This window comes from Gymnogyps californianus, chromosome 22 (assembly GCF_018139145.2).
Source record: "Gymnogyps californianus isolate 813 chromosome 22, ASM1813914v2, whole genome shotgun sequence".
Lineage (NCBI taxonomy): Eukaryota > Metazoa > Chordata > Aves > Accipitriformes > Cathartidae > Gymnogyps > Gymnogyps californianus.
Window position 1 is genome coordinate 6,199,873 of NC_059492.1, and position 25,092 is coordinate 6,224,964.

The window sequence follows — 25,092 nt, forward strand, 5'->3', positions numbered from 1 at the left end:
CTTAACAGGCTGCTGAAAGATCAGAGTCAGGCCTCCTCCTAAGCCTGCTGTATTCAAGCATGGTGGCAGGGAAAAAGCTCCCACACCGATTTAATCATCAGCTTTTATCACTCATCCTGATGCACACTCTTCTAATAAATATGGAAAAATCGAATACAGCTTCTCAAAATTGAACAGCCCTAGATGCAGTTGCATTAACTCCATTAGCTTTCCTGGACTTTCAGATCTAGTTCCATCACTTATTTCACAGACAAAGTTTAAATATTCAGCACTTGCTCAGAACAAAACGACAGGGCCATTGGTGAAAGGCCCTAATGCTGCTGGAGCAGCTCAAACAACTATCTTCTCAGGAAAAAAACCAGCATATTTTATTCTACAAAGCAGAGAACACAAATTTAAAGTGGTTTTTTTGTTGTGTTTTTTTTTTCTCCCATGGAGTTAATGTGAAGTGACAAAAGACTCTGCTAAGGGGAAAAGGGAGGTAGGATTCTGAAGTTCACTAAAGATGACAGAAGGATTTAGCTGGCCCTCCATTTTATTTATCTTTAACCTTCGTAAAAAGAACTGTAGTCACCTTGGAGACCTGAGGGAGCTACAAAGGAATATGTCACAGGACCAAAGGTGACAACACAAAATATCCTAATGTAAGTTCGTGTGTTACCAAGATAGAAAGTGCTATTTCTCCAGGAATTTCTTTAACAGTATTGAACCCCAGCAAATCCAGTACCTGTGAAGCCAGAACCCCAGAATGTTACTTTAACCCAGGTTTGCATCTCTGCAAGCGAGAGCATATGGTGCATGGGGGGAATTCCCTCCTTTGCTGTTCCCTTTGTCTCCTCCTCCCTTCCATTGTTTAAGATCAAAAGCTTTGTCCTCTTGATTGGTAATTAAGTACAAGTCACCCAGTCCAATTTTTCAAAGAGTAATTAAAAGGTTATCAAGGAGAAACAGGCAAGATACAGGTATTCCTGTTGTATCTGTGAACAGGTCACTCCAGCAGATAATTCAACTCTTATCACTAGTATCACATAATTTTAAGTTCAAACAAAATACTTAATCTTTCAGTCAAATATGGCCAAAGAGATCACATGGTTTTTAACTGCATACACAGCATATTGATGGCAATCCTCCTCTTAATTCTTCAGTCATTTGTCAGGGAAGAAGGATGAGTACCTCTAATAAGCAACAGCAACTTTAACAGAAGACACTGTGCATAATGTTGAGACGTGAGCTAGAAGATAAGTTACAGCACCAGCGAGCTAAAGGTAGTATAGATTTCTTTGCTTTAAGTATGAAGCTACTGCAGTAATGATTTACAAACATTTTCTGTAACCCTACACATTCCATAGACATCAGAATGGGACGGTTCCTCACAGCTGTGTACATATACATTTCCTAGTAACTTCTGTGGAAATGCAAACTGCACTACTGAGGTTCTGGCTATAATAAAAGACTTATTTTTCTTGATACACTGGCTCAAACAAACATTTTCTTAGCCGAATAAATTCAGTATCATTGAAACATTTCCTTTGAACAAGAAAGGTAGACCAGAAGACAATGTAATTACCTACCCACATCATGCGGGAAGGAAAGCCCGTGGGTTCTAAAATCATAAAAGTTACCCTAGCGTCGTTCAGCACGTATGCAAGTGAGCAGCCCCTCCTGGTAAAAAAGATTGCCTATTCTGTCCCTTGGGCTTTCCAAAGTAGTTTTAAACACCTTTGAAAGGAAAAAAAAAAAAAAATCATATTTTCTAAATTGACCAGTCCTATTTTGAGTGTAAATTCAATGGCTCCCTTCAGGAAAACAGAATTAGGTATCTGAAATGACTGAATTACCAGATGTATTGTAAATATATTTTCCCTGGATCTGAGCGCAAGTCTGAAACTTCAAATAAGGAAATTAGCAACTAATTTAAGATTCTCACATTAAAAGCGTCCTGCAAATTATCAGCAGCAGATGAAAAAGCTTGAAGATATCATGTGGCTTTCTTGTTAACTGCTGTCTGGTTATGTCATGTAACAACAGTCTGACACAAAAAGGTGCAGAGAGTCTCCCAAATCCCATAGCAATCTTAGATCCATAAATAACTCCAAATATTCAAATTTTAGTCAGGTCTCTGCTGAGCTTCTAAGCCCAGCACAGTGGGAAACCAATCAGGAAACTAACCTGATTGGAGCATCCTCTTAACAATGACACAATCAGCAAAGCACAATGGGAATTTGCAAAAATGGTATTCTTGAGTAACTGCAGCTTTCAGATCAGGTCTCCACATGCATCCCTCTGATCCCACTGGCAGTTCAGAATAGTTAGGAACTTGAAGGATGAGCATTTGGGAGAGTTTGGTCTGGTGCAACGAGCACAAACACTGCTTAAGAGAAGGGAAAGCCACATACAGGCACCAAAGGGAAGTTACAAATCTCATCTGAACTCGTGAAGACACACAGCTCTACTCAAGTTAAGGGAGAGAAATCTGTAGCCATCACTCTTCTCAGGTTTACCAGAAGATTCTGTTACAGTGCTCCCTGCTGAAAGCCAGCGTATGGTGTTGGGCAAAAACAAATTATTTGAGAGAAGCTGAAGGAGCAAGGACTCAGAAACAAGCTCTGATTTTAGCAAACAAAGCAAAGTCACAGCACTGAAAGATAACAGCAGCCCTGGATGTCTAAATTAAGACACTGAAACACATTTAATATTCACATACTCATCACAAACGCACAACGCAAATTCCCTAATATACAGTAAAGCAGTTTATTAGCAAATGTCTCATTGGATTAAGTCTGCTCTTATTCTATTAGGGAACTTTCACACCACATTAAATTGCAAGACAACAGGGTGTTTGCCAGCACATGAAGAACACAATTATTAACCCCTCCTCAGAAATGCACATAGACATGACACTGTGACACATCAGGCCAAGGAAGCTCTTCAGAATATATGGCTTAAATGGAACAGCAGGGTATTGAGACAACTAACCATTCTCCATCCCTCAGCACGAGAAAGTGTCATCAACACCAAGATCATTCTCTTCTCCCAGTCAAGCAGGCATGACTTACTGAAATACAGTGATGCCCAACAATATAAGCTCAAGATCAGGAGAAGCAAAGAGATTCAGTTCCCCTCTGTTAACCATTTTGTTGATCAGCCTTGAACACACTGAACAAGACAGTCACCTTCTCTACAGAAGTGTGCTTTTTTCCCCTTTTTTTTTTTACGCTTGCTTACAGCTTATTTTGGCCTGCCTCTTGGTTGCATGAGCTTTGATGAATGACGCATGGTCATCCATCTTCGAGTGCTGCACTTTGATGATGAATTGAGTACATTTGGAAAGCAGTCTGAGAAAAAACAAAATTGATAGCCACAGGAAAAAAACAAAAAAGGCAGAAAGAAAAAGAAAAAACCAATGTTGGGCAACAGCTACAGAGTTTAATGAGGCGAGATTGATGTACCAAAAAAAATATTAGCTGAACAAAGAAGTGAGACACCAAACAGCACAGAGGAGCAAGTTCCACGTTTTGAAGTTACTAATCTAGAAACATCCAGGGGAAGAACACAAGCATCCATCATGCAAGAGTCCATATAATTTACTTTTGTAAGTCCTCTGTAAGTGCTTTCAGACCTCTAGAAAGGCTCAATACCTTCCCCCCCCCCCTTTATTTCACTTTCCTCCGTTATACTAAATACACAGCATTTCCCAAACACCTCATCTCCTCATTAGAGATGAGACGTTCTCACATTGCTTTGTGCTCCTGGTTTCATCCCACAACCTACACTTACCTATCCAAGTTTCACATGAAGTTCACCAGTGATGCAGAGGGAGGAACATATTTGTTTCCTCACCTTCCCCCAATGCAGGGCTACAAATTATCAGGACAGTATTCAAGTTGTATCTCTGAGTTCTGTTGTACTGATCAACTGTAGGAAGATACCCTTTCTGTTACTTCAATCTATAATCATATCATGCTTAAGAATAGCTCAGAGCAGTACCTGGATGCAACTCGTCTACAGTGTCTTACTAATTTACTCCACCATGACCCTAATTCTGAATTAATTTCATTCACAGGTTTTGCTTCATCAGCAGAACCTCCCACCAACATCTAGAGGGCCAAAGGAAACATCCGGCACTGCTGATGAGCAGAGCCATTTGCCAGGGGGCTTCTGAGGGCAAGAGCAGCATTGACTACCCACCATACAAAGTTTCCTGAGCAGAATTTTATACTTGATGTAGGCATCCTTTACATAATACCCAAGGCAAAGCACTATGCTACCTTCTGATTAAATGATGAGGTCCCATAATTAAGATGATTCTCAAGCACAGTTGCAAGATGAAGATACAATTCATTTGCATAACTGAAATCATCTACATAAAGAGCTGATTTTCACCAGTGTTTCTTCAACTCAGGTTTTCCAGTTGGGTTAGACAAGACACTGAGGTCAAAGGGTCTGTCCTAAACTAAAGTGGTTTGAAGTAAAATTAATTTCGAGGACTGTCCATGACTACAGCATTCTTACTAGGGATCCTGACACTGGATGCTGCCACTGTTCCTATTGCTTTTTGAATATATTACTGTCAGACTTCAGCTGCAATCAGACACCACATCAGACAACAGCAGTCACGTCATAACTCACCAAGCTGATTTCATCTATGCCTCAGATCTGGAGGTCTGAGATCACGACTCCTTCAAACGCAGAAGTCTGACATGTCATATAACATTTGCTACAACAGCAATACGTTATTTTTTTCAAAATCAGCCTCTCATTTAACTTTTTATTAGTACCAGGATAGTTCCTGAAAGTCTCAGAGATCAGAATCCACAGAGAGTCTTCATACTAAACTATATTACTCGATAAACTTCTTACTCCTAAAGATCCAACAGTTTAGTCAGATATGAGAGCATATGAGCCCTGTCCAGCTGGTGAACAGACTGCAAGTTAGGGAATTACCCAAATGCACCCACAAAGCATTTGACAGAGCTATAAACTGAAACCCATTATCCATCCGCCCACTCAGAGAATCTCTTTTGGATTGAGGGAAGCTCCTCTGCACATTAGCTCTGCTTTCCTCTTGCTCCATTTTCTAATTAACTTCTCTGGATGTCTAGAACGACTCTTGATAAATCATTACTGTCAGGCATTCAGAGAAACATTTCAAACCTTATCAGAGATAAGAATCAAAACAACTATAAGAACTGCTCATGAAGAAGCACTCCCAGTTTATTGCAGCATAAACCTCCAACCTAGATTTAATCCCAGTGGCAGAAATGGAAACATCTTTATAAACATCACTGTTATGAACAATGTACCTTGTTCTCAGATTCCCCTGCTGAGGCAGTCCATCGTAGATAGATAATACATCAAAATCTTCCTCTAATGCAAAGGACTGGAAAACAAGCTGTATCCTGTTCTGCTCCTCGGCAGTGATTGTCCACGTGCAGTTTGCATAATTTGGATATCCATATGGAAAGCCTGGACTCTGTATTGTCCCATTTGGGCCCTGCAAAATGTGACTGCAGTTCTGGGCTGGCAAGAGAAAAGACAAAAGTACAAGTCAAATGGTGTAGGTATACATTTAATATCTTCACTATCAAAACAGATTATACAGGATTCCTTCCACTGAATTTCTTCTCAGTTCATGGTCCCAGGGAACAGATAAAGGTAAAGTCTAAAGATGCATCTTTGTCCTCCCTGCAGGAAACTCGGACCCCAGATACCCATCTCTTGGGCACTGCTCCCTCTAGCTGTAAACAGAATGGGCTCATAACAGCTGGATTACAGCAGCTGCTGACTGCAACTGGGAAACAGATGCGTACTCCGACATCCTTTCACAGCCCACGACAAAGTCCTACATACTCTTCATCATACACTGTGCATTTAGGGATTTAACACGTTTCAAAAGCGCGTGGCCATGCCGGGTGCCTCAAGCATGAGGGGTTCAGAGGCCACAAAACAGTAGAATGAGAATGCCAAAGCTGACCATCTCTTTTACCCTTAGTTACACTTGAATAAGAGACAGAAGATCAGGGCTCAACTGTGCAGACAGAGACAGACAGACCACCCCTCACCTTGAAAGGCCAAAAACTGTAATGGACATAATACGTAATGAGGAACTGAGTCACCAAATGACTAGTCTGTCTGGACAAGACTGCATGAAAACTGAATGGCAAAAGATCAGAAATTAAAGTTGTCCTGACTCCAGAAAGAGCAGGACACAGTTCAAAGGCTTTAACAAACCAACCATTCTTGAAGAGTTATTTGGAATAAAAAACAAAAAAAAAACCCAAATATTTGCAGCTTCCTAGAACAGCAGTTCTTTTTCCCCCATCCACGTTCTTTCAGGTAAACATTGCTCACTAGCATGAAACTACCTCCTAGCAGGGAGGAGAGCCGATGGTTTTTATACAGGGCCTTTCCATGCAGACTGCCATAAGGAAAAGGCATGTTCCCACTTGGTCTCTGGTCTGCATACCCCAAACTGGCAAAGCAATACAGACTGTGGCCCAGAGCCATCACCAGTAACATTACATACCCCTATTAGACCTGATGGGGGTATTAGAACAGAAATTATTGGCTAGACCCAGCCTTCTCAGGCTGCTCTGTTTTCTCTCACCCAGTTCTGAAAGAAATAGTAAATGTCTTCCAATCAGTGTTCCTAAGGAGCTGCTGTAGAGCTACGTCTTCTGAGAACCCAGTCCTGTACCCACCAGAGCTAAATATTTAACACCTCCCTCAAATCCATTTTCCTTCCCCAAAGCAGTACCTGTGAACACTCCATCCCAAAGATAAAGATCAACTGCCATGATGTACAATTTCTGGATATATGAGATTTTCTTCTCTCTAGGGAAACAGGTACATAAATATGTTTTGGGAACAGCCTAAATGACAAATTCTCCTTACTGTTTTCCTCTCTTCACTGCTACTTTACCCAAATGTCTTTTGAGGCACAAAGAAAAATTCACTCCAAACAAACTAGTATAACTCTTACTGGCTTTAATGGAATAACCCCTTCACACCAAAGGTAAATTCCAGACAGTTTGCAAGGCAACTGTTGTGAGACCAAAAGCAGAACTTCACCTTTATCCTATGGCCAGCATCAGAGCTGCTGATCACTGCTGCCTGCATTTGCTCTGGCTTGTCTTACTGATGCTGGATTGTTTACCCCGCTTATGCAGATAACCAAGGCTTTCAAGTTGGAATGAATTAGATTAGAAATTACTACTTTGATTTCTCATTGCTTTTTTCAAAGGCAGCAATGGCATTTGCACTTCTGAGTGCCAACCAGCTACAGGTAAAGAACTGCAGAGTAGTGCTCATTAAAGCCAATTATAATTAGATTGACCTACTTTGGTGCAAAAATGCTTAGTGGAACTTCTCTCTGCAAGACGAAGTTCACACCCTTATGAATCGAAAATGGTCAATCATATTTACTACTCAGGGAATTTTTTTTTTTTAAATCATGTTTATTATATCAGTGAGAGTTAGGACAGCTCCATAATCCACCAGGGACTAAAACTGAGCTAGGCACACAACTCCTTAACAAGGGCAGACTAAAGTACTTTGCATTTCTATAGCACCTGGCATCTGCCTCTCTCCATACATTTTGTCAATACATAATACATACAAGAGTGAAATCTACCTCCCTCCTCCACTTCAGTTCCATTTATTAGTAGAGTTCACTGAAAGGATGTATTAGCTTGGTGCCAGAAAGCTGCACAGGACTGGGAATATTACCGTTATCACAGAGTGGTAAAATTAGGCCCAGTTTGGTTTAATAACTTGGAGACTGCCAAAGATCCATAAGCTTCAGTTCTCTAAAATTCAATCACACCCTCTTTTCTTCAACCAGACTGGCACTCAATAGGCAACAGGGGGATATTGAATCTGTCTCTACTGCACATTTTTTATTTTAATCATAAGTAAATGTCATCAGAACAATTTAAGGAAACTGGGAAATTAAAGCAGCTGTATCTTTCCATTTCCTGATGGTATAAAAGCTACTGATGCTGCATGAAGCTCAGAAAATAAATTCCAGGTCAGAGACACTGTGTTCCAAACACTTCCAAGGTCATACGAAAGGCAACAAGCTTTAAGATCAATATAAATTCATGTCATCCTTGCATAATTAGTGATTAAAACAAAGAACAAACAAAGGCCAGAAAAACGTACATAATCTTAAGCCTCGCTGAAGAAAACCAAATAAGTAATAGAAAAATAGGGGACAGTTTTATGACATATCGAATCAATCTACTGAAATATTTGAGTGTTCATGATTTTGACCAAGACGTGCTTCGGATAGAGCTAAAAGAAAATTGCTCATTGCAAACAAAAATTAGTTTTCCAAAAGCTGACAAACTGGAAAGCAATATATTCTTCATCAACTGTAATAGCAGGGAACTTCATTTATATTGGACACTGCTGGAAAAAGTCAGCAGGCATGGGAAAGAGATCCAGGAAGCCCAAGAGAATCTATGCATACTCTGTAATTTGCTTTGAGGTTTGAGTTAGTTTAGCTCAGGCTTGACTGAGAAAATCTTATCTAAAATCTAAAGTACACAACAAGGAAATACTCCGTTTCTCCTCTGAAGACTTGCCAAACAATTCTCTTTATCCCTTTGGCCCAGGAGCATGAATAAGTAGAAAGGTATGAAAGGACAATGCCAGTGTCTCTGCTATAAAGTTCCAGGTGAATTCATATTTGACAGAGGACAACATTCTTGCAAAATTTCTGGAGCCTTCTCTCCAACCCAGAAGTTTGACACGAGGCACCTCCACACACCTTACTCAAGTGATGGGAATGCAGCAGCTCCCCTCCTGGATCAGTCAATCACCTGCCCTGCCCTTTACCTCAGCTCTGACAGGGCTATGCCAGGTGACCACAAGAAACAGTAGCGATGCCAGGACAAGCTGTACCCGGGGACTGCCTTATTTACACCCTCTGTAGATCAACCATCAGCCCTGGTACCAGAGGAATTAGTTACAACCCTTCCAGAATGGTTGCATTTCCCCCCTCTCAATTTGCCACTCTGTTCGAAAGCCACCACAGTGAACGAGAAAGGTAAACACAGAAAGCCAACAGATCAGATGTCATCCACCAGAAGGCTCAGTGTGGCAGTGTAAATATTTATGTAGATACTCCAGCTTCTAATACTATTATTCATGGACTCTCACTTTCTGAAGGTATAACACCAACGTGAAACTCGTCAGTGGATACGTGTTTGTGGGCACATGTTCTATTTTGTGACCGAGATGACCAGTCTGAGAATGGAGCTAATTCTAACTTGCACTCTGCCAACGCAACCTGCTATTTTCAATTCTGGAAAGTGGTTTATTATGAGAGTATATCTTTTTAATGAATGCATCAGTGTAACTTATTGCAGTAGCACTTAAAGTTTCCAAGACAAGGACGAAGGCATTATCATACTTGGCACTGTTCAGTGGACAGAGCCTTTCTCCAAAGGGATCACAATAAGGTGGAGGAAAAAACACAACCCAAGGAAACCCACATTTGTGGATGACTTGGGGCTTTGCAGAAAAACATCTTTATCAGAGGCACAACCATTTCCTCTGATAGAGCTTAAAAGTCAGCTTTACCAGTCTCCATTTACAATACTTGTTTTGTGAAATATACACTGCTTGAACAATGTAAACAGACTAAACAGCCTCACTTCTGGCTCATATACACAAGGAAAATGATGAAATATTTACTTTGCAATATGCTCACAGAACTGCATTTCTACCAGAAACATGGGCTGCCTGCAGCATTTTACAACACACAGTTAATCCACATGCCACAAAACTTAACATGACTGGACACTTAACCAAAAAATAAATATCAGCTGAATACACTTCTGGCTGCCTCTTGCTTAAGCAGGGAAGTCGTAACCCCCTCAAGCTTCATTCTGGGTATCGATCAACCTCTTGCCACGAGCTGGGTAGGAAGAACATCCCTGTACTCAAAAACCAAGACTTCTTTTGACAGTACAAGCTACACGACTGGAGACAGAAGCTACTTGGAGGTTTATTTACACTGTATATCTGAAGTTTAGACACATGAGCATGGGACCATTCTCATGTCAGTCACTCCAGCTTTAGAGTGGCCTCTGTCTAATGCAACATGGCTAGCTGAGTTCCGGAGCAGAACCAGTTCATCCCCCCAGTGACTACAGTGTGGGTAACAGTAACTGGTTCTCATGTCTTTGATGTCTCATGACTTGCAGTCAAGATCGTCACTGCACATTGATCAAAACAAACCAGGTTACATTTACAAGAGAGGAGACTCAATCATTCAAGCACATTCATAGCAACAGAATTTATTTCCTTCATATAAGCAACACCTACATACAGGAGTGAGCTGCCTCGGCTGCTGTACCCTTCAAGCCTCTGGCTGGGACTGGGTTTCATCACTTGACATAGAATTTCAGCAGCTCTACAGACTCAGATAAACTTGTACATTCACATTCTGTCACTACAAATCTTCACCATGTTGTCAGAAGCTAAATAACAAACAAAGGTGTTGCCTGACATTACAAGTGCAAAGGAAACGGGTACAAAACATCATTTTCCACCTACTTTCAATTCCTTAAACTTACTAGGCCAGATCCATGGTGGTGTAAATCAAGGAAGTATTTTAACTTATCTTGATTTACACCATATTAATATCAAAGGAAGCAATACTTTAGAGAGAAGGAAACAGAATTTATTTCTGAAGTGCTTCCTAAAATATAAGTTGATGCACTTTGTTTCTCAGCAGAAATGTAATTTAGCACACACTGATGCATGGTCACTGCACAATTCAAAAGGAACAAATATCAAATCATATACACTGCCTTGCTCTCAGCAGTATCATCTGTTGGTGATATATGGCTGTCTTCTCCTTAATGCAGTAGTTTTTGGTATTGTCATTTTCTTTAGTTATTGTTACTTAGGCACAAATGTTTCTATTTTGTGTTGTTCTAGCCTATTCAATGAAACAGATGAACATAAAAAACAATTTCCCCAAGAAAACTGAAATCCATATCCTGCAGACACACACACATTCCATCCTGGCCTAAAATACCAGGGCCAAATCCTGCTCATACATCAGCAACTTCTCAATTTTTTCTATTTACATTACTGTCCAGAATCATTCACCTTCATTGCATAAAGTTCTTGTATTGGGTCTGGCTGAGATGGAGTTAATTCTCCCCATCACAGCCCTCATAGCGCTGTGCTCTGTATTGGTGGCTAGAAGGGTGCTGGTAACACCCCAGTGTTTTGGCTACTGCTGAGCAGTGCTCGCACAGCATCAAGGCTGTCTCCCCAACATTCCCCCCCTCACCAGCAGGCTGGGGGTGGGCAAGATCTGGGGAGGGGACAGAGCCAGGACAGCTGACCCAAACTGACCAAAGGGGTATTCCATACCATATGACATCTGCTCAGCAATAAAAGCTAGGAGAAGGAGGAGGAAGGGGGAGGCATTCGTTATTTATGTTTGCCCTCCAGAACAACTACTACACATACTGAAGCCCTGCTTCCTGGGAAGGGGCTGGACATCACCTGCTGATGGGCTGCAGAGAATAAAATCCTTTGTTTTTCTTTGCTTTTTTGTGCGACTTCTGCTTTATTAAATTGTCCTTATCTCGACCCACAAGCCTTTTGTTATATTTTCTCTCCCCTGTCCAGTTGAGGGGGAGTGATAGAGCAGCTTTGGCAGGCACCTGGCATCCAGCCAGAGTCAACCCACCACAGTTCTTCAAACCAAGACACTAGATCCCAACTCAGAAACAGCACTCAAATGCTGACTAGGTTTTTAGCATCCCGTGAGAGCGCATTTGGAGGCTGTGATGAGTAGGGTAGAGCTCAAGGATGGAGACACAGTTAAAACAGCCAAACTCGGTGCAGAAGTGCCCCAGCTTTCTTTGTAGGGTGACACATGTGAAACCACAAGACTCACTCGCCTTCTCACACAAGCGGGTATATGCCACAGCACGGGATCAACACCTCAGGTCCCTACTGAACACTCCCCTTTCCACAAAGGCACAAACCCTGTTCTGAAGAGGCCTCAGAACAGGGGGCATCAGGAGTGCGTTGTGAAATGTTCACAGCGGTCTTTTCACAACCTTCTTCCCAAAAAGAACATGCTAAAAATGCACCCCCTGTATTGAACAGTTCATCTTTAAGAACTCCACTTTTTTTAAACATTGTTTGATCTGCCATAGGAATAGGAAATATGAGAAATAGGAAATAGGAACAAATGTTCCTTTTCCCAATGTTTTCTGTTTTGAATCATTTATCAGCAACTAATTATGCTTCCTTACATAGGAGTCTTCTAAATCATTACAATCACAAACAGTGAATACTTTACCCATAGCCTAGCTTTGACTCTTGCTCACACAATCTAAATGAACAAACAGGGAAAGTACCTTCACACTTCATAAATCTAAGCCTTGTTTCCCTAAGTATTCACCTTTTCATAGTTTTAACTTAACCTACAGTCTTATATCAAAGCCTTCTGGGTAATAAATAATGCAGAGACATTCCATTAACTATAACTTCTAATCAAAAGCCAGTGGATCCAAGAACATCGTCAAGGGGATGATTTACATCTCAGATAGCCAGTACCTTTTTCTCTCTGAACACATGGAGTGATAAACTGAAGAATGCAAGGGCAAAGAACATGCATTTTATCTGAATCCAGCTCATGCCACTACTGCCAAGTCCAGAAAGAATTATAACATCCTCCTCAAATCAAAAGCAGTATGTGAGTTTTCAGCAGGATGGCACAATACTGTGATACTGCAAATCAAACATATCATTCCTGAAACCAACTTAGTCACCTCCAGTTCTATGGAGAGACACATTACTTCCCTTACATTCCAACAGTCTTTCACTCCCACTGTCATCACTTTCTGTCCCTTTTAGTGCTGCCCAGGCTTTTACACTGTTATTGCAGAGATCTGTTACATTTAGGCATTGTTCCAACATTAGCCTAACAATTCAATTTTAAGGGCTTCCCAAGTAGAAAGAAGAGAGGAACAGAAAAGATGATGGTGGAGTGAAGATGGTGTAATAATGTATTTAGTTTTTCCCACATGTTCCCTCCCAAGCAAAAAACTTGTCTTGGAAAATTATGCAAGTTTCCTATACATGTTTGGGATTTCTAGTCACATTGCTGCCCTTGGAGTTTCCCAGCAAAAGCTCCAACCAAACCACCTTACAGCTGGAAGCTACAAATACTTCCACAGAAGAGGAAAGGGAAGTCTGGAACTTCCAACTGTCACTGCACCATCCTCACGCATTGCCACGCTGCTCTGTGATGACGTAACTTTTCCAACGTATCTTAGAAATGACACATATTTCAGATTAGGGAAAAACCTGGACAAAAGTATTTTAGCTCTCCATTTCCTTAGTCTGGCCCAAATTCATCTTGTTGTTACTTTAGACCATGGCATTTTCTCCTACCTACACTGGACTCAAAGAACAGTTTATTCTCCCTAGTCATCTCCTCCTGAGGCAGGCGATTTTCAAATTGCAGCTCATAATGCCTGCAGGCATCTATGAAAGGCAAGAAAGGAAAATAGCCTCATGTCTATTTTTTCAATTCTCGAGAAATGCAACAAGCACCTACATAGAAATAAAGGCACCTAACACCGGAAATGTTGAGGTCAACAGATCCAAAAATGTTGGAAGGCACTATTACAGAATAAATTAACCCAACCTGTTCAATGCTTACTTGTTCAATGATGTTTCTGAACTCCCAGTGAGGTTCTGGACTCTCCCCAGCTGTTCCGTATCTGTCCTGAAGTGTAAAGTCAAAAACTGGACAGAGTGCTGCAGCTAAGCCCGAGCCCGAGCTGAACACTGCCTCATCCATATGGCTGGGATGCCAACTGCCACCCCCCTTTGGTACATTCCCTCCTCTATGCGAAGCTAACCTTCTCCTTTGAAGAAAGTCTTTTCTGCTTTATTATACTTTGGTTTTATATTTCATGATTGAATCTTGGAAAGGGCACATACTTCCAACAGCAAGGTCAAAGGAGTTCTGACATGCTGTAGAGAAAAAAGGAAACATCCAATTTCAGGTAACATCAAAAGCCGTTCGTTGCAGGACAAAACTTGAAATCACAAGAACATGACACCGCACATATGTCCTGTCTTACAGCTGCACTGCAGTCCCCTGACATGCTGAGAGGCCAGAGACTTCAGCTGCTGGAAAGTAATGCCTCATTTGGTTAAGCTAGAAATTGCCTAAGTGAGTACACTGGTCATAAGAGCAGCTGCCAGATTTTCCCTTGAGGCTGAAGGCCCTTAACAGAGGGAGAGAGGGAGCGTAGCACGGCATACTGACCTGACACAGGCTGTCCCCTGCCAGCTTGCTTCTCCCCTACCCTGGAATGACCTGGAAAGAGAAGGGACTTCAAGTCTTCCACACCCTCAGTTGTTTTTTTTTTTAATTAAAAAGACTGCTATCAAAGGGGGGATGCAAAATCACACTAACTTGTGTAGCTAGTAAGAACTTGAGCTGTTCTGTAGTGAATACCACAACACATACTCCTGTTGGATTATCAAAGAGACTTTACAGTGTCATGCTGGCTTTCCCCAGGTGCATGCTGTATCTTTCTCAATCACTCCTGCAGATTTATATACCACTTTACCATCTGTAAAGCTTACAATATAAACAGAATCAAAGCAAGCCAGAAAACAGGACAAGTGTTTAGGAGTAAAGACCTGCACATAGTGAGGGGAAAGGGAGATGGATTCCCTCCTATTTTACTGTTAAAAGGGGAGGTAGGAGGGCTTAAGGACTAATAATAGAAGACATGAAAAAATTACTTTGGAGTTATTTTAATAAGCATCTAGAAAATCCCTGGTAATGCAGTCTTTTTAATATAAGCAGTACCAAAGATTAGAGAAGTCTGTGTTCATCAAGACACATTAATGAATATATATTTTCCTATTTACAGCAGTGATCTTCAAAAATAGTGCATTTTATTTGCACTAACTCAAGGTAGCTAGTTGGAGAGACACAGGCGTGCATACCGCTTCATACACCACTTGATCCAATAACCAGTGGATAGCAATGGATACAACATTAGAAAACATTTCAAACATGCATAACGGAGAACTTTGCATGGCCAATACTGATGAGGAATATAAATTACTAAATTACTAATTACTCCACAACACAGAATGCCTCAGTATCTTTTCACCATCTTCCTTGAAACCATGATGACAAAGACCACATTGATTCCTCATTTGGAAGGCTCCCGAAACACACATGCATCGAACAAAGTAGTGAAATGGGCTCTGCCTATTCTGACTGTGTCACAAAAGAGGAGATTGTTTCCACGCTCTACTGACCTACAGAGATCATGTTTAGCCAAGCAAGCAGAGTTTGTTGATGCAAGGAACACACACAGAAAGAAAGAAAACCGTGAACCTTTTAACAATGAACAGAGCATAGGAATCTTGTCAGCAAGGCCAAACATACTACAGTTCACTGTGCTTTAAGTTGAATTGAGCTTTATCAGCACAGTTACTAGCTAAGATTTGCCACGTTCGCATCTCTTTGTACTTGCTTGAAACCAGAGCAGAGGACTCAAGAATAAGATTACTCACGTAAACTGAAGATCTATGTTTCTTCCCACTCTATCCCATACAATAAACATCATGTAAATCCAGAGGCTCTGGTATGGCTACGTGAAGCACTTGCAGTTAGTACTGAACACAAACAGAATCAGAAACATCTCACACCCCCCACACCTCCAGGCTGTGCTTTCTCTGCAAAAGGATGATGATAGTCCCCTCTAATCCTGTGGGGAACTAACATTTTTCACTCCCTCAAATCTGAAAGAGAAGCACCTGGAAAAGGAGCTGCACTTATCTCATGGAACACACCAAGTTCAATTGCTGAGCTCCACTTAGATACAAGTCTTTCACATAATCATTCACAGTGAGTACAGGAGGACCTAGAGCATATGTGGAGCCAGACTAAAGAGCCTAGCCTGTAACTCATACTAGGCTACTGCAACCAAAAGCGTCATAGAATCAGTCAACAGACAATATCAACAAGATGCACATCCAGAGCTGCAACCAAGCTGCTGAGCCTGCAATGGGGCAATCTTTGCTAGCAGTAGGGAAGTCTTGGCCTGGCAGTGGTATCCAGAACACCATCCCTGACTGCAGCCTGAACACACCACAGTGCTAACACAGCCGTACCCTAATGGGATTCAAGCTGGCCTCTCCAGAGCACCATGCCACACGGAAACAGCAGCACTGTCAACGCTGGGAGGAGAATCTCTCACACTTTACTGCGCTACAGTGCGAACGTGCCTGCTGACTGCAAATCCATTCCAGAGACAAGCCTGGTTACAGAAGGTCCTCACTCTTCTGTCCCTCCCATCAGCATTCTTTAGCATGAACTGACCGCCCTATCTCAGATGAGCATAAAAAACCTGGTGACTTGCATCACAGGTGACAAGAGGAAAAACACCCTTGTGAGGTAGCAGGCACTAACAATGCATTCAGAGCTGTCAGCAAGGAAGAGAATCTTTTATCTGTCCAGTATATATATCCAGACATGTTCAAGATTCACACATCTGCTACAGAGCCCAATACCCACTGCTGTAAGCTTTCACCAGGCAGGCCAAACCAGCCAATTTAGCTTGTGCTGCTCTGGTTCCTTGCTGGACCCTGTTTTAACTACATGCACATCTGTCCTATGACAAAAGTGTCGAGTAGTACTTTATTTCGTGTCCTTTGCTTGCATTAGAGTGAAGGACATTAATTCTTCCATTGCACTTCACAAGTTACTGTCAACTTATCTTAATGGGGCTTTAAGAACCTTGGCTGAAATAGCTCACATGTTAAGATCTTGAAAACCCCTATCAAACAAAAAGCCTCCAAGCTGAATACCCTAGGAAGAGACAAGAGCTTTAAACACTTTAAAAACAAATTAAGCAGCCACAGTTGGCTATGCTTTAAAAGCATACTCTCAGGTTTCTGCCCCAGAGTTGCTTTTAAGAGAAGCAGATCCATTTCCTAGTGCAGATGTTACATCTTTTAAGTCTTGTCCCTCTGTTACTGCAGAAGGGTGTTACACATGGCAGCTTCAGATTCAGTTGAAATTATGGTGCATTGGCCACATCACAGGAATTGTTCACATGCACGTAGTTTACCCCACCCCAAGTGCAAGGCAACATGACTTGGCTGAAAGAATAATGAAAAAGATTTCAAAGCCCCACACACCACATAAAGGTTTAGCTACCAGGCAACTCTCAGCTCATCTGATTTTTGCAGGGCAGTGGCAGAAAGCTGTCTGTAGGTATTCAAGGAAGCCTGAAGGTCAAGAAATTAAGAACAAGGCTTTGCAAGCCTCACAAGAAGAGGCTCTAGTATCTTTCATCACAAATTACCATTCTAACCAGCTCCCTGACAGCCAGCGGCTCCGTCCCCAATGCTGGGTTCGCTCCGATGCCGTGACGTTGCTAGGCACAGTTGCTAGGCAAAGGCACACATGCAACAGCTCAACTGCGGTTTCATTACAGGGCAGCCTTAAAAAAAGAAAGGGGAGGAAAAAAACCCTTGATTTTATATATACACGTAGAAATTTCTTTGAATGCTAAACAACTAGTTAACAGAGTTTGGCAATACTGCAGACAAACTAGCTTTCTACTGTGTGACTTCACTAAGAGTCACAATTCACCTCCTTCCTTTCCTTCACAACATTCATGCCTTTGGTATTCAGCAACACCAATTGTTTGGGGTTTTCTGCTGAATACTGGGCATTGCAGGAAGCTAAGGAAAGCGGTCTGGAAGAGGCAGCAGGAGACAAGGAAAGAGATGTGACACCCCAGACAAAAGCAATCAGGCATGACTGTTCTTAGCAATGAGCCTTACACATACAATTTGGACCTGAATTTTGGCCTAGGGCATCGTAGCAACAGGGCTCTGAGATGAGCCCAGCAGTAATGTTTTAAGCAAAGCCAGAGGCTGCAGGTGTTTCCACGTATCTCCAGGACACAGGATGTGGCCTCTTCTCTCTAGCACTAGACAAAGGAACAGAGCAGCTCTCATCCATCTGCTTGGAATCAAGTATTTTATCTAGATGACACAATATTAGCCACCTCCAGGACTAGAAGTATGGGATGCTCCTTAAACAGCAATAATTGAAAACTCAGAATAAAGGTTAGAGCCATGATGAGTCATTAATACAAAGAGCAGATAAATGAACCACCATTTATAGAAATAATCAGATAGGAATGGGGTCTATCCCTTTGTCTGACAGGCTGCTCACCACTAACCTGCAACAGATCTTAAACAGAATATTCCAGAGTACATTAGCTAGATCCACTGAAAAATACAGTCTACCCTTGTAACACCTGCTGGAATGAGGAGAAGAAAGCTTCTGTGCTAGGAAGACAGAGAGTCACAGCATCACCAGGCAATACTTCTGCCATTCAGCACATGGAAGCAAAAGCATACATACAGTGCCTCTGCTCTCTTCTTCCCCAGCTACCACGCTCTGCCAGGCAAAACAGGTATAAGAGGGCTTAAACAACTAGCATGCTCCTTGGACCAGTCATTTACAGCAATGCAAAAATGAATCACCAGCTGATCAGCAGTTTCACACTTACTTGCTTGCACTGTTGTAAGTCACCTTGAGGTCTCCTCTGCTATCCGGTCATTAGGGATGCAACCCTCTGAAAACCACCTGCAATCCCCCACAGATCTGTGAGGAGACAAGACCCCAGACTCATTTCTTACAAGTTGCTGGGGTAAATGTAAAAGTCACTGTATATGTTGCCACAGCCAATGCTATTCAATAACTCAAACACTTCTGCTATTCCCCTTTCAAGCTAGTACTGATGCTAGCATACCTCAGAGACAGGCTACAAAAATACCAAGATGCAGGAGTAAAGTTATATTCAAAGAATGCAAAAAATCATGATCCTGTCCTTAGAGCACAGCTGAACACTTTGGTTTATCAGTTAACAGCTTCCTCACCATGCCATTGATTGACCCTGGACAATTCCTGCTTCAGTCTACCATGAATTGCATTGGTAGCACACTGATCTGCTCTTACTCTGTACCCGACAGATTTACTGGGTGCATTAAGTACATGTTTTAATACTGATATTCTCTGGCAGAAACTTAAAGCAATGTCCATTGTGATCACTAATATCAAAGTTTAAAATTTTTCACACCAAATTGGATTTCATGAAGTAGAGGATGTGCAAAAAATCTTAGTGAGAAAGGATGGTCTCACTCTGCTTCCAGTCTGACAGAACACACACAAGACTCAGACAAGCATTACAGTGTGACTGGTTCAGACAGGTTGGAAAAGATGCAAAAACAGCAACTGAAGGCAAATGTTCACAAGTCCAACTTCTAAGTTTGCTGAGCTTTAAACACGCTGATCAGCAGCCGGGCCTGTGCTCAAAGTCTCTGGCAAATAAAATTGAGTGTTCTTTGCCAGTTCAAGTTTCTTGAGTTTGTTTTCCATAATCACATTCACTGTTATAGTCATCAGTTAGAAAAATGCAGAGATATAGCAAGTGACTACAAATTGGACTATAAAGCATACATATGGATGTGTGTTCATGTGTATATATACACACAGAGATATAAAAAGTTAAAGCTAAGAACTCCTGGTTATTACATGCTGTCTCCTTCCAGGCTTGGCAATCACACCATATAATCCCATTTATAAATATGTTAGCTTTTCTGTCCTGTACTTCACACTAGAAGATTTGCATTAGAGCATTACTGCCTTGATAATTATAAACATTATTCTAATTGCCAAGCTAAAATTAATTCATGACCAGTTTACACCCATTTGTTTTCATACCAACATTTTCTGTTAGCTTAAACAGTCCTTCTCCCTGTTTTGTTTTTACCTGGCCTTCACGTATTTACAGAGAATAATTAGATCCCCTTGCAATCCCTGTTTGCCAGGCTAAATAAACCCTATGCTTTCACTCTAAGATACTCTCTCCATTCCTCTGATTATCCCCCTGCCAACTCAACCCATTTCAGTTTTAATTCCTCCTGTGCAAAGGACATCAGACCACTCCAATCATTCCAATGAAGGTTCCTCAATGCCTTATAAAAAGTCCTATCAACACTCTCATCTCTGCTGGAAAATCCATTGGAGTTATCTACATGTTTACTAAAGCTTTTGTGATTCATAATCCAGAAGTTTCCAGGGTTTTCCAGTTGCTCTTAGTGGAACTAGATTTCACAAGTTAGGTTCCAAACCAAACACTACATGACCTTCACACCCCAAACAAGCCTAAACAACTGGGTTTCCTAATGCTTGCAACAATTCCACCCCTCACCAGCAGCCACTCATTAACAACCTAAAGAACAGTAATTATCTGCAAAAGTTCACAGCTACATAATTCCTAAAGAAACTGGGAATCTTGTGCAGACCATCCATTACTTGAAATCATTTGCTCAGCTCGGAGAAGTAACACAGTTATCCCAATATTCAGCCAGAATGGCCTCTTCAAGGGATGTGATTTTCTCCCTTCAAAATTTTCTCTTTCAAAATTGTCTCTTAATCAATTTTGACTGCTCCCTTAGTGCCACGACTCTTCTATATAGCCATTGTCAGCATAATAGTAATACCAAGCACTTATATAGCTATTTCCATCTTCAAAGCACTTCACAGGCATTAACCAATTAATGCATATTCTTCCCATGCTGTCTCTAGTGGGAGTAACAGCCTCACTGGGTTTTCCTGTGACTTCCCTTCATGGCTTTTCAGTTGCCCCAATATCCTTTAATTGAATCCCACTGTCAGTCTCCTTTCGAGTGCTTACGCATCACATTTCAAAGTGAGCCAGAGAAGTGCTGCATCCTACTCTGGTAACGGGAAAATGGCTTTGCAACACCATGCAAGCTTGCACATATTTTACCTGAAACCAAGAGTTAGCCTAAAATAATACGGTTTAGCACATGGTTAAGGCACTAAGCTGGAACTTGGGAGGCCTCAATATGACCCTGGACTCATGGCAAGGTGTCAAAGAGATCAGGTAACTCCTTTGTGCAAGATTTCACAAAACCAAAATGAGTTCACCTAAGGACCACGAGTCCCTTTTCAAAAGGAACTTAAGTGGAAAAGGTTTACAAACTTTTTTTTTTTATAACCTAAGAACTGTAGACAGATGCCTTGTAGCCTTTACAAATGCACCTGAGTTTTGCAGCTAACATATCCTCTTATAAAACCCCCCAGGCAAGTATACACTTATTTAGGCATCTAAACATCCTTGCAAATCTTGCCCTGGGAGTCCACGACTCAATGAAAATCTTCAGGATGATTCAAAAGCGTCTTAAAATTTTACTCTTATTTTCTCTCTGCATCTGTAAAACGAACACAGTGAAGATTTAATTCTTCCCCGCCTCCAGTCCAGACATCTATAAAAATGACACAGGGCAGGCATGGTTTTCTGCTATGTCTGTGATTCAGATATGTGAATCTTGTGAATCTCAGATTTTATGTCTCCCACAAGTTTGGTGGGTCACCCGCCAGTTCATCTCAACTCACAATTGAAATGAAAACTCAGAAGAGGGAAGCTGATTTGATGAAAAACATTTGTACAGACCCCTGCAAACAGACTCCGCTCCTAAGAAGCATTTTTACTCAGTCTCATAAGGTGATAATTATCTCCAAAACAAATTTTTCAACTTGTATTTCAATTATTTTCCAGTAAAAGAATATTTGCATTTAAATGGCTTATCCATTGTGCTTAAACAAACTCATTTTCATCTCCGGTGTTAGGACTCCTTTATCTCAAAAAAATGTAAAAAAGGTGAAATAAGGTTCAAGGTGAAATCCATCTCACAAATCACAGTGAAGGCCTAATTTAAAGATTTCCTCATGATAAATTTTCATTATTAGTCTCTATTCCCCCTGTTACCAATCCATGTCATCATGAAATGACTTAAAAGTAGCTGCAATTTCATTTGCCATTATTAGTTATGAAGCTGTGTGTCCATCTATAAAGTTCAATGCTCCCTCAAGGCCAATAAGAATGGACCTTGCCCTGAGAGATATCTTTGACCCAGCTACAAATCTCATCTCACTAATAATTTAGAAGATCTCAGTCCTTGAAATTCTCACAATATTAACAATTTCATCATTACACTGATGGAGAACTGACAGTTTAAAGAGAATAATATAGTGGATATAGCTTCTTTAGAAATAAGTCTCCCCTAAGCTCAGAGGGAGTTGCAAGCATTGTTTTCGCCTCCCCACCATGTTTCAGTTTCTAGCTTATATCGTCAAACATCAATAGATTCATCTGGTTATATTTCATGCATTTAACTACATGGAAAGCACAGAAGTTACACAAATCTACTATATACTTTTGGTAGTTGCAGGGGGGCCACCATCCCTTTTTAGCACCTAGGGCTCAGAACAGAAAGCAAACAGAGAGAAGTTCTGTGGAGGACGACACAGAAGAACTGACTTCAAATATTCAGCTAATGCCATAACCAGCAAACTAGCTCTCACTACAGTGACGAGAATCTTATACCTTCAGATATATTAAAAAAAAAAATCATCCTGAGTAAGCAGAGGCACCACTTATTAAAAGCTCTTCACTCGTCTACCACAATTCTCATTTCTCCGTGCCCTCTAAAGAGAGATGTACTGTGTGTTTACGAGTGCTTTGAGATCTTCCAACAAAACACTCTGCCAGGCATTTGTATTATAACAGCTTGCACTTGTATTATCATATTTGAATTACAAAAAGAGGCAAACAGAAGGCAATTTCTCCTGGGAATTTTTGTTGGGATATAAATCCAATTTTTACTTGATTCCATTAACAGCACTTTCACATTCACTTCCTTTAAGTACTGCTGCACTTGATATTTATTACCTAATGCCTACTCGTCACCTTGAGCAATCAATAAAAGTCACCAGAAGTTGATAGTACACAGAAAAGTTAACAATTCACTTCACCCAATAGGACCAAAAAAAAAAGACAGCCACATGCCCTAAACAACAAATAGCTACAAAAGTTTTCTAAAATTATCTGTAGAAAGTGAAACATTTCAATTATATTGAAATTTTCAGTTCCTTTACACATGAATTTCACATATATAACAGCAAAACCTAAATTCTTCACTGAAAACTATCAGCTCTGTTCTAACAATAAACGTCCCTCTGTCCAAACATAATCTTGGCAACTGATGGATGCTCTGATACTACAAAACAAGACTTATTTTTATCCTGTTCTGATCCAATTTAGAAAAATTCTCATGCTAGGTACCAATCTGCCACAACTTGGACACAAATATTCCCACTAGCTGCAGTGGATCAATCTACTCATATGAAAAGTCCAAGTCATTTCCATACAGTTTCTCCATCTATGTAGAACTAAAAGAAACTCAGAACTTATTTCCATATATACCATTATATTGCACTATTCTATTTTTCTTTCACCTCCTCCATTCATTTAAAACCTCATTTTCACCCTTAGACATATTCTATTTAATCTTAGTTTTCAATCCCAAAAGCAGATCACTACCTTTCTTCTTCAATCTACATAGCTCTCAATCAAAGAGTTAACAAGGGCTGAACTGAATCAACTTGTAGGTTCAAATTGGGTATTTTCTGTAAAAAGTCTCATTTGCTAACTGCACTCATGGAAAAGGAAGGGAAAAAACCTCCCCGTAAGAGCCCTCAGTGTTAGATTGCTAGGAAAAAAGTTATAATTTGTTTTCTGATTTAAGACTGTCACAGCACTTAGTAGGAACAAATGACAGACCTTCCCATAAAACATTATTTTCAGGAGCACTTTAAATCCAGAAAAATGAACTTGCTCTTAAGATGACTTCTTTCAGTTAGAACCGATTCAGCTGTTTATGAAGAGGTAACAACAGCATGGGCCTTGCAGGGCTGTCTCTTATATCCTAAATCCTGCCAATGTAAAGAAACTAGCACTATATGTGCTACTGAAAGAAAATACCTTGGTCTATGAGACACCCATGTCAAAATAGTAGATGATCTATCTTCATGATCAAGACCTAAGAACTTCACTCAAAAAGCCCCAACAGTTTCACTGTGCTTTAGCTCTAGGCCTTAAGCAAGATACTATCTACAGCGTGGGGACCACTCCACACATTGTTCTCTCAGCACATGAGCACCTGACAGGTTTTTTTAAATGCATTTTCATTAAAGCACCCTACCAAAGTACAGAAATTCCAATACAGCTGTTGTACCATCCTTTGAAGAGCTACGTGATTTGCACACCACCACACCACAGCCTGTAGAAGGGAACTGGAGCCCTCAGAGAAGGGAGTAACCCTGCAGAGGGGTCAGCATGCGAGTGGCAGATCACCCCTCTTTGATCGTTCCAGGACTGCTGCCTTCGGAGGTTGTGTGTTAAACCCAACATTAGAAATAAAGCCCCAACACTATCAGGGACCAATTCCCTGTCCTTCAAATGCTTATTTCAGCAGGTGGACATTATTTTAATATTAACAGACTGCATCCTTCTCCAAGTGGTACTTAACTTTAATGAAAACATCCCAGGATGGTTGCTGACAGATGTCCAGTGTCCACAATCAGTGCCTAACCTTTCCCTAACAGAGACAAAACAACAATAGAGGGATATAAACAATATGCTGCATGATGCAAGTAGCATCTTTAAAAACGGCATTGGCTTTGGAAAAGCACCAGGCTTCATTATCCTTCTGAAGGAGATTTCCTTTCTGGGAGGAAATATTTTTTTTCTTGATATTATTATTCAGTGTATCAAATGCAAAAGGAACATTGAATTGTGCCTTTGTTACAGAAGTGAGCTTCCATTTTCTGTACCTCCAACTTGGCTTTAACTGCTCACCAATGTCAGATCAAACGTCTGTCTCCTCCTTTGCCCTGCAGCAATGAGAAGAGGGAAGAATCCGGCTGACGATAATGGCATTACAGAAACGTGAAGGAGGCAGAACCGGAGAACAGAATGAGACTGAGTACCATCCTTACATTTCCAAGCTGCAAGACCAGCTTTTTTGAAAGATGCTTGAATTGCCAGCTAGCATGGCTCATTTCAGCTAGGAGAACAGTGAGAGTCCTCCTTACAGGCAACTAGATGTCAAGAGTTTGGG

General features: G+C 41.0%; 1 protein-coding gene across 1 annotated transcript in view; it reads right to left on the reverse strand.

Moving 5' to 3' along the window:
* The window catches only part of CSMD2 (CUB and Sushi multiple domains 2), a 324,356-nt gene that overhangs the window by 274,136 nt on the left and 25,128 nt on the right, over positions 1–25,092 (reverse strand). The window contains 2 exon segments of the mRNA XM_050909729.1: positions 5,304–5,520; positions 14,324–14,374. Of these exon segments, the coding sequence (XP_050765686.1) occupies positions 5,304–5,520; positions 14,324–14,374 (268 nt within the window).